The 11,352-nt window shown below is 35.7% G+C and overlaps 1 protein-coding gene and 1 non-coding gene across 2 annotated transcripts; both read right to left on the reverse strand.

Annotated features, from left to right (window-relative positions):
• Positions 1–5,251: 5,251 nt before the first annotated feature.
• Positions 5,252–10,031, reverse strand: LOC138336572 (tripartite motif-containing protein 2-like). Its single transcript, XM_069286089.1, is given in 3 exon segments — positions 5,252–7,681; positions 7,684–8,339; positions 9,895–10,031. Coding segments are annotated over 2 exon segments (2,013 nt in total). The 5' UTR covers positions 8,318–8,339; positions 9,895–10,031; the 3' UTR covers positions 5,252–6,302.
• An 890-nt stretch (positions 10,032–10,921) lies between these two features.
• Positions 10,922–10,993, reverse strand: Trnac-gca (transfer RNA cysteine (anticodon GCA)). The gene has a single exon. It is a non-coding gene; the product is annotated as a tRNA-Cys (tRNA).
• Between the last annotated feature and the right edge of the window lie 359 nt (positions 10,994–11,352).

Below are 11,352 nucleotides of genomic sequence, written 5' to 3' on the forward strand. Positions count from 1 at the left end.
ATATTAAATCTCAGCCTATGATCATGAAGTGTACAGTCAAGATATGAATATGTCTGGACGAAGCTCAATACAGAACTATCGACCATCTTAACTGGACTCTAGTGGTGAATGCAACAATCAAAGGATTTCCAAATAAACTCTCAAATATAACTGAAGAATAAGTAACGCAGAAATATGTAATTTACCGTGTGAGAAGACGTGTCTGTCAAAGATGACAATTTCATAATCATAATTATTGATTCCTTGGAATATAGAACATTTACTTGACAACACCATAGGGACAGAATCTTTGTATAATTATTATTTACATACTTTCATTTTCTTCGTAGGTTGATATTCTCATTTACCGAGACAACCATAGAGGCATAAACTAATCTTAATTGAGTTGGAACTAAGTGATTTATTTCAAATATCTTGTTCTTTATCTCCACGTGATGAACTTTCGGTTTTTGTTAAGAAACATTTTGTATTTTCAGATACACAAATCGCAGGTGGAGGGAATCCCTACATAATGACGATCCATTCTTTTTAAAATAGTTTGTCAGTGTCGTAGATTTTTTTCTGAGTTGAAAACGCAGCACGTGTTAAATTATGTTTCCAACAATCAGTCTGCTAGTGCAATCAGTGAAAATATTTGAAGTGTTATTTCTTAACATTTTCTTCGTGTTGGAAAGCATGGATTATACAATGATATTGTTACAGAACCAATTAACATTGTATGTGTGTCGATTCGATGCCCAGTACGATGTATACGGTGACACATTCATCAGACAATGAACCAAGCAGCATAACCTTGAACAGAAAGGTGTAAAAGTGTACGAGTTGTCTTTGAAAAGAAAGTCAAAGATCTATGCTCAATGTCGGAAGTTCTACATCACTATGCTCTACCATTATAATGAGGCGAAGATAACTCGATCTTACTACTCTTTGCCTAATATCAAGTCGTATGTGTGCGATAATCTGGACAAATCCTAAAAAGGGCCACTAAAGCAGCTGACCACACCATCAACACCATCGATGCCAGTAATAACATTGAATTTACTTGCGAGGAAGAAACCAATGACTCTATGCCTTCCCTAGACAGGTATAGGTATATAAGGAAAAGATCAACACATACAAAACCAGAGGGATCTTGGCGCCCATCAAAAAATGATCTACATTTGACAATGGAAAAAACCACAACCACATATCTAGGACAATGATTATACGGAATGGGTCCTAAAACAGGTGGTGCAAAAATAGTGTCATAATAAATGGAATAACCAACTAATGGCAACAACAAAATCCGCTTTGAGGAACACCGGAAAGATGCGGAATATATCAGCCAAGCAAGAAATTCCCTCGATCTAAAAGAAGACAGTCGGAGTCCAGATCAACAAATCGGCTATTACAGACAATGTCACACAGAAACATCGTGTGATCGACTAGGAAAACTCAGAATTACAGACAGGGAGAGTAATCTCTTGCAGCGACAAAAAAAAGAAGCCTACTTGATACGCTGCAGTGGGCCAGTATTGAATCGAGACGAGGGGACACACAAACTCTCGCAAATATATGACCAGGTATAAGACAAAGAGTAGCAAGATCGAGACATTTCGGCCCATTACAATTCTACATCATAGTGCTGTTTATTCAGCAGTGCCAAAATTTACATTAGGCATCAATGTTCGAGTTTCATTTCAGCAAGACATTTCGTACCTTTTACACCTTTGTTTACTTATGCTGCCTGGTTAATTGTCTGGTGGTGTATGGCTCTCTCTTGCCACACATAAAATGCTCACTGACTGTTTAACAATATCAAAACACATTATATGAGATTTGAATACAGCACGTATTTCCGAAATCATAAATTTTATGTGATGATGGTAAATTATGTTGATTCTCACATTTTATATGTGATTGGACAATAATGACGTTTTTATTGTGTTTGTTAGCAGTTGACAATGCTTGATTTTTGCATGTAAGGTGTTGCTTTATTTAGTTATAGCTATAGTTGTTTTCTAGTATAGAAACAGTCAAATTCCTCTCCAAAGGCACTGCATATAAGTAACTTATATTGTATTTTAAGTTCGTTTATAATTATATTAAAATTCTTGTGTATTCAAAAGTAATCAAACGGCCTTGTTAGTGTACATTTCATATTGGCTTGTATACTGAGCCTCAAATACTCCCCGGTTGGCATTTTACAAGGATTAGTGAACCTTTACAGATCAACAAAATTCAAAGTAACATATATTTTGTGTTGTTATTGTTTACAAAATTTCATTTCCTTTGCCCCCTTGTATTTTCGTTTTATATACCTGGATTACCGTGATAAATTTTGAGGCACAAAGATTTCTGGGCTTAGTTGGAGTAAATCGTTCATACCAGTAATTATTTTTTCCATGTCCGCCTTTCGTCTTGGTGTTTTAACATATATTTTGTATTTTGAAATGTGTGATTATATACAGTAAATATGGGCGAAATCCTCGATGGCGATAATCATAGACTGTAATTTAGCGTTGCTGTATGTCATTGTTTTATTCAGATTTTGATTCTATTAACTTATATGCTGTAAGCAATCAAACTCACAGTGGTATTAGTGAAAATGTGTGATATGGCGACTAAGAATATTTCTGAAATCATTAATTATGTGACTTACGGACGGAATTTCTCATGACGGCTAGAATCGATTTATTTAACGCAGTTTAGAACTGTGTATGATATCTTAACTGGGTCTCAGGGGGGAAATACAATAAACTAACGTCGAGAGTTAGACAGACCATAGGTCGATGGTTCTTCTCAAACCCCTACATGTCACAGTGATTTATTATACATTACCCGGTACTTGATCATTTACCAATAAGTCTGATATATGTATATTACTGTAACACTGTTGTAGTTATTTACCATTTAAAATCTAAAAATTGAATATTATGCCATGACTCAGGCCTCACATATCTGATCCATTAAATCCAGAAGGATTACTATATCTTATACAGTATGTGTGTATCCTCGACTTTTTAGGGGTTACTATCATTGTCACTATAATGACAAGGATAGTAACCCCTAGAGTACCGAGGATGGTTTTTGTGTATCTGGGTGATCATGGCAAACATGGAGACATGAAATAATCTGAGGACGCGGTGGCGGAGTGGTTAATGGTGTTCCGACATATACCCCAAGCCATCCACCTCTAGGTCGTGAGTTCGAATCCAACGTGGGACATTTGCCAGGTACTCACCGCTGGTCGGTGTTTTTTCTCCGGGTACTCTGGTTTTCCTCCATCATCAAAACTGTCACGATTACATGACCCTGTACTTTCAGTACTTTCTGAGATATGTAGTTGTAACAAACTTAAATTATCAAAATCCAATATGGCGTCCTGTCGGCCATCTTGTTCACCGATCAGTCCCCAAATACAATATGCAAAACTAGGACCCTAGGGAAATCTGCATGTGAAATTTGAGATAGATCCCTTCGGTGCTTTCTAAGAAATAGCATAACAAATATTGTTAACGGACGGAGGGACGGAAGGACGGACGGACGACGGACGAAAGGCAATTGAATAGCCCACCATCTGATAATGGTGGGCTAATAAAATATGCACGTATAAGATAAATATGGTATCATAATTTACTATTTTAATTCTATTCATTTTAAACTTTATTGATATTTTCATGACATAACATGTTGGCATTTATCAAAATACATGAACATATATACATATATACATGTATATCATACATACCTAAGCAGTATATGTTGATGAAAAAAGCGTTCTTTGTGTAGTATTCTGAAGTGATTCTGTGAGATTTGTATTTTGGTATTTTGTTACACTTATAGTTTAAGATGATATTTTGTAACAAAAAGGTTATATACATGTACATATAAGTATTTGTCATTGATTAATATTAATGTTCATAAGAAATAAAACATTATTTACTTCATGCATATCGTTTTGGTTGTCACTAACGGTTACTATTGGTGCTCGAATTTTATATCGGTAATCCTGTAACATATCGGAATAATTCTGATATATGTCAGTAACTTCTCCAATTTCCCATCGTCAGGACTGGCGGAGTGAAATTCTAATGTATTAGAATGGATCGAAATCCGTGTGTTATCCCCAAAAACTACTAAAACCTGAGAAATCACCACAAAGTTTGAAACAAACTACTATGAGAATAAGACGAAAACACGGATTAGAATGGGAAGACACTAGATGCCCCATAGGGATTTTGGCGACCACCAAAGAATGATCATATGTCTGACTATGGAAAGTCTCTGCTTTTCAAACTTCAACTGTCGAAATCCAACATGGTTGCCTGTCGGCCATCTTGTTGACCGATCGGTCCCAAATTGCAATATGCACAACAAAGGCTCAAGGGGAATCTACATATAATATTTGAGACAGATCCCTTTTTGAGAAATAGCGTAACAAACTGCAACTATCAAAATCCAAGTTTTACCGATTGGTCCCAAAATGCAGAACCTAAGGGAACCCATAAAATGTATGAAATTTGAGACATTTTTCATTTTCAATTGTTTTAGCATAAAGGTTTTGTTTTACAGCCAATCAGTGATAAGCAAAATATTTTGCATGGAGATACCTTAGGGTCAGGTGCATTTTGTATGCTAATCAGAATATCCGATTTCTTCTGGATTCATGGTAATTTCTGAGGACAAAGGTGAAAATTAACATTTTCATTGTTTAGGTCATAATAAAATTAATTATAGCAAACCTACCACAACATATGAGACAGATAGTTTGGTCCTTTGATACCCATAAGAATCGATGCGCTGTGGTTGACTTATAGTTTTGAAGTTGGGCGTCGTTCTATGTTATATTTAAAGAAAGCATCTGTAGACCTTTGTTTGAAGACCTGTGATTGGTCAGTTTTTATCTCCTGAACTGCATTCAATGATATAACGATAGATAGTGATCAATAGTAACCCCTGAGTGTCGAAGATGACACAGTGGTAGGCTGCACAAATGATGACACTAGGGAAGAGGGGATAACTCTTATGTGTAGTGAAAACGTTTACATGGAATTTAGTGGAATTGCAGCACCATACCGAAAGTAAGTCAATTATGTGTTTTCTCTGTATATTCTATTTTATGTATATATACTTTTGTTTTCTTTTGATTTTCTCCGATCTCGATCATATATCAATGTATGATTGGATGTATAATTGTATAATCATTCTATTACAAAGTTATGTTATATAGCAGATAGACAAAAAAACAAATTATTGATAACTAAAACAATTTGTTACTGCATAGTATTCATTTATTAACGAACAGATATAACAAGATTTTAGAATCCGCTAATGATATTGTACAGTGTATATAATGTTATCAAGCCATGATTTCCAGAAACGAACTAGATGATTTTAAGTCAAAACTTTAATCTAATTAATGAAGCGATTATATGTCGGCGCTTTTGTTTCGAAATGCACCGTGCATGAATTAGCGCTTCAAAGGCAGCGGGGAAAGCGCTTAATCAAAACTATCGCTAAAATAAGTCTGTTTACAGTATGTAAATATCACACTGATAATTGGTAATCTTCAGCTTCGTCATTTATCTTCTGACCGTACTTTGTTTCCCTGTCCTCTCCAGCAATATTACAGTCATTTCACTCAAAGAGAGTTTGCAATCGTCGTTAATCCATTCAAACTATTTTCGTTGTGATAATGGTCGGATTGGTCGCCATATGCATCTCTTTTTAAATTACTCACATGTAGAAACACTCGGTAATATATTCGTGGAGATTTAATGAAGACTAAATCTGAGTGTACTCTAAATAAACCGCGAAGCGGTTTATGATGAGAGTACACTCAGATTTTTGTGTTATATCTCCATAACATAAAAAAAATATTCAAATTAATCCTTATAATTCAATTTACGATAGATAATCTCTTCAACACTCAAAATCCATTTTCGGACTCTTTTGTCTATGAAATCATTACGCCGTCATCTCAGCCAATCAGAAGCAACGTCACAAACGGCGACCCCATTTTTTCCTTTAGGCTGATAAAGTAAATTTTTAAGCCAATGAAAATGCCCGTAACAAGCAAAATTGAATTATTTACAAATAAAATGTAATATGTACAATTCATTTGTATTAAAGATTTTGCTTCTTTTTTGATACAACGGGATTAGATTCATAAATGATTTGCAAACATAAATCCGCTTTTACCGTGTTCATAGCAACACATCAGCATGAAATTTCACAGCGATATATGAAAATTCATTTTCACTCAATATCGACAAACAGTATTCACGCATAGTTTATGTGACTACGTACAAATCGAAAATTCAATTTAGCTGAAACAATTGTACGAAGTTCCGTTGGTCTGATTTTTTACTTAAAGTGATCACTACTTTATCCCCCAACACAGAAATCGCCCTCGGTCGTTCTATTCCATCTGATGACGTCAGCAGTTCTCTGACGTTGGTTCCGTCCCCAGACATCTGTATGACGTTGTGGGAGGACGCCCCACAAACATACACGTTACCCTCCCCGTCTACGTCTATACCTGTCGTACCCTTCACGACCCCGACCTTCAGTACATCTGTGTGTCTCCCGTCATACAGTCGGGTGACGGCTACAGCGTCAGGGTCAGAGGTGTTGATGCTGGCAAAGACACGTCCATTCATCTTATCACTGACGAGATGCAGACATTTAGATTCAATTTTATGGAGCTTTGTAGCTTCACCCCCGTTTTGTGGTACACTGAAAAGTGATGTTAGTGTACCAACAACAAACGTGTTGTTATTGTATGTGACACCAAGACAGTCTTCAGTAAAGTTTTGAATTTTAATTTTAGATAGGACGGTCAAGGTTAAATCCGTTACATTGACTGTACATATGGTTTTATTCCAGTGCAATGTCACTGCCACAGTGTTGTCATCAACACGGCAAAGGTCGCACAATGCTTCACTCAGCTGGACTTCACATTTAAAATCACCGTTCTTCGTAAATAATTTTACTTTGTGATTTGCATTGTCTCCTATAACAATACGTCCACCAGACAGGAGGACTACTCCAGACAGATTACAGTCTTTCTCGTCAGTGGGAACTTTGATGTTGATCTTTCTGGTCATCTTCAACCGACGTTCGGACAATGGCTTACATACCACAGCAGTCGGTAGTTTCCTCTGTTGTTGATGGACGAGTATCTCCCCCATGGTAAGACTGGTCTTTGTGTCCAATGTGAGTATGTCAGGGTTATACTCGTGTCTCAGACTGGTAGACCTTGACGACTTCTCCAACTCCTGTATCAGTCCCTTACACGACTCGACCTCCGCCTGACCTCTCTGGAACAGACTGATCGTTCCCACGGTGTCCTCCTTCAGGCCGGCATCCTGTGATGACGTCAGTGTCTTCTGCATAGCGAACATCAGCCGTTCACACTTCTTCCTCGATAGATCTAGGTTTTCCTTCTCCTCTTTGAATGATGCTGTCAGTTTGTCTGTAAGCTCTTTCTGAAGTACATCAAACCGCTCGTTAATCTTTGTACGTATGTCTGTTAAACTTTGAAGTGCGGTGATTTGGTCTTCTGTCATGGACTGTAGCTGCTCCTTGACATCTTTTATCAATATCTCCATGGAATTTACGCATTTCCGAAGTTCTCCAAGAAGATCCGTAATTTTCGTGGTTTGTATCTTGTCCCGGAAATCGTCGGCTGATGTCCCGCCTCACATTTCCGATGATCAACGATAATACACTTGTGACATCCAAGGATCTGATGATCCTCACAGTAATACTCCAGTTTCTCCTTATGTTTACCACACCCAGTAGCCGACATCTTACGTCGAATGGTGGCTGATTTGTTCCTTTTGGTGATATTTTCGGGTTCACAATTCTCGTGAAACAGGTCATGGAAGCCGACTTTACAAGATTCACAGAAGTATGATTTGTTATGCTCGCACCAAAACTTTTCCGGAATGTTCACGTTTCCTTTCTTCTCACAAGGTTTACACATGATCAGCGTGCTTGTATTTTGTAAATGTTGGATCATCTCTACCGCCAGATTGTTGGTAGGAAATTGTTCGGCCCAACGTTGTTTGTCTTCTGACTGGTTTAACGGCTCGGTGTCCCTACGACATACTGGACACGAGAAAGAAGACGCCGACGCCATATTACCTGACGATTCATTGACGATATAGCTAGCGAGACATTCTTTACAGAATGAATGAAGACATGGGAGGGACTTGGGATATCGGAGCTGTTCCAGACAGATAGGACATTCAAGCATCAGAATGTCGAGAGATTGACTACCGAGGACATTGTCTGATGTCTGGTCCTGAACAAATCCACCTTCCGCCATGGTAATGTGGCGTTTACCAGCCCTTTAAACAAAAACAATAATATACAAATTAAAATAGCGCAGCAATATAAATGACTAAATGGAACATGTGATAATTACCTGGTCATGAATGTTTATCCAGATTTCTAAATTACCTTGGGATCATAAAACTTTGCAAGCACGGGTCTAAATATGTTAATGCCCCCCCCCCCCCCTATTCTAATTCTACATTAATATATATGACTTTCTAGTAGAAGAATGAACGATTTTCAAATTGGGGTCCTTGATTGTTCATAATTTTGAAGCGGAGCTTCATTGTCTTTACAAAACTGTAGATTGATTTAACTATATTGCTATTTAACATTTATTGCATAATTTTCTTGTCATTATGAATAAAGTAATCAGTACAAGGTATTGCTATAATGGTCGAGATATTTGACTCATTTAAGCGATGCATATCGCATGTCTTATTTACACAAATATACTATAGCCACATCTATAAATAGTATACAATAATCGTAGCCTCGTGAATAATTTAAAAGTAAATAAATAAATAAACATCATTTTGATAGTTGGTTCATTCCATGAGGCACTGCATTAGCAAAAAAAAAAAAAAAAAAAAAAAAAAAAAAAAAAAACAACATGTGTTTAATCAGTGCGTTTATGGAAGGAATGAGTTGTCAGAAACAAATGTAATTTGACAAATATCGAATTTTGAGCATCGTCTGTCCATATTGTGCACGCAATAAAATCAATCTAAACGAATAGATGTGTTTGCCCATTATAAAACGAAAGTAAACACGTGGTTGTCATCGAAATATTATATGCACCAACATTTGATTAATTAATATTCTCAATATTAGTATATTTACACCTATATGTTATTTCTATACATCTACGATTGTCTACTTTCGTTTTAGATTACAGATATACACCGTCACAGATGTTTATGCATTCCGGTCGGGTACGAAATGGTCCCTACACATGTGTGCTAGTGGAACACTGCCGCAGTCAATCATTTGATTAGTAACATCCATATAATGGCGGCCAGGTCACCACAATCTATTCGGTGGTCCCATTTAAATGTCTCGCAGATATTATTTGGCGGCTACCACATATTTAAATGACGACCGCTTTATTTCTAATTGACGGTCGTCGGATAATTATATATAGCGACCGCCAAGTAACCTTTATTTGTATTTTCGTTATCTTGAATAAAAAAAATGAAAGAAAGTAAACACAAATTTCTGCGTAAGCCTGATCTGGTTCAGTAGGTTTCCCAAAAGATATCAGTGTTAAATATCAGTGTTCCAATAGAAAACGAAAGTAAACACTAAGATGTAATCCAAATGTGACATGAATCAATATTTCAAATATGTACCAATATTTAATAGTAAATATTTATCAATATTTAAAATATGCATACACATGTACGTTATTTCAACAGAGATACGACTGTCTACTTTAAACATATTACTGTACAGAGAATATATCAAACAATATCACTTCTTAATTGTTAGAAGTCACATAAATAACCGTACATTTACCTTTTCAAATTTATTGTCAGTATAAAATTAATAAGTAATAGGCCTACTTACTTAAAGTAGCAGTTTTCACAGGAACATTGTCATTGTTGTTACCCTCGACCACCTGTTGTAACGCTTCGTTTCGAAGAAAGACGATTCCAATATACAAACACGGTCATAAATTAATCTAGTCCGGAATATTTTACACTCTTATTTTGCATTACACGAAATCTTCGAGTTAACAGTTAAATGCTATAGTACATTAATAACAAGGGCGTACTTGTGAAATTACATGAATGAAGATTAATTATGTATAATTACCATTTTAGTTTATAATATTATAGTTTGATATTATAAACATGATCTGTAATAAACGGTCATTTCCTTCATATTTACTTTTAATATTCCGATATTGCTTTTATTGAAATGTAATCAGGTGAAATTCTCCATCATTGAGATATCAATATAGGATAGAGTTCGATACGTTGCTAAGATCATCGAATACATTTTTTTTAATGCTAGGATTTTTATCAATATGCAAATTTTGAAATCAAAAATTGTTTTTACTTATTTTACTTTTAATTATCACCCGCATGATAAACAGCATTAAGCAAATAAGCATTGCATGTAGGGATTTTTAAATCAATAAGCATGTAAAGAATGTAAAGACTTTAAGTTTTTGAACTTTTTTCTTCTTTCGATTTTAACTTTCGATTCTATATATCTATCCATGTTATACATTAGCAGAGCCCTGTCCATTTTACAATTTTGCTACCATACAATGATGAATTTCGTTTTATATAGTAAACATTAGAAATACATTGTTTATCTGTTACCTCAGAAGTATATGACACGATTAATTAATTAATTAATTAAACATTTATGTCAAATTATGAAATTAGTCATTATTTTATATATAACAATAAAGTAAAAAGATCGAATACTATCACTACTAGAAATCAAAACAATTCTTCATCGATAATACTACAGGAATGAGAGTACGATAATTCTACATTACTGAACATATCTTGATATATGGAGAGATCCAAGAATTGACAAATCAACGTTAATCCAGATCTGTAATGTGACGATAAAAATTAGGGGACACCCGGGTTCGAACCAGGGACCTCTCGATCTGCAGTCGAATGCTCTACCACTGAGCTATATCCTCTTTAAACATATTTCTGATGCAATAATATCGGATTCAGAGGTCAACATAATTATTTACTTCTTCCCTAATTATATAAGCTATTTTTGAGCGTCAGCACTAAAGCAAAATAAGACATAATCATGTAAAGTTATATTTGTATTGTTTACTAGCTGACACCCTTAAACACACGTATATAGACCGTCAAGTAACTGTGTAACATCAATATAAACCGTCTGCTAACTGGAATATCATTACATTATTACCCCAATCCGCCGTCTGTGTCAATGTGTAAACGTACCCAGGTCGTAGGTTTACGTCTGTAAACAAAATCCTAGTCGTTTGTTTACAGTTAGTGTACGTATACCTGTCGTCTGCTGACG

This window comes from Argopecten irradians, chromosome 12, assembly GCF_041381155.1.
Source record: "Argopecten irradians isolate NY chromosome 12, Ai_NY, whole genome shotgun sequence".
NCBI lineage: Eukaryota > Metazoa > Mollusca > Bivalvia > Pectinida > Pectinidae > Argopecten > Argopecten irradians.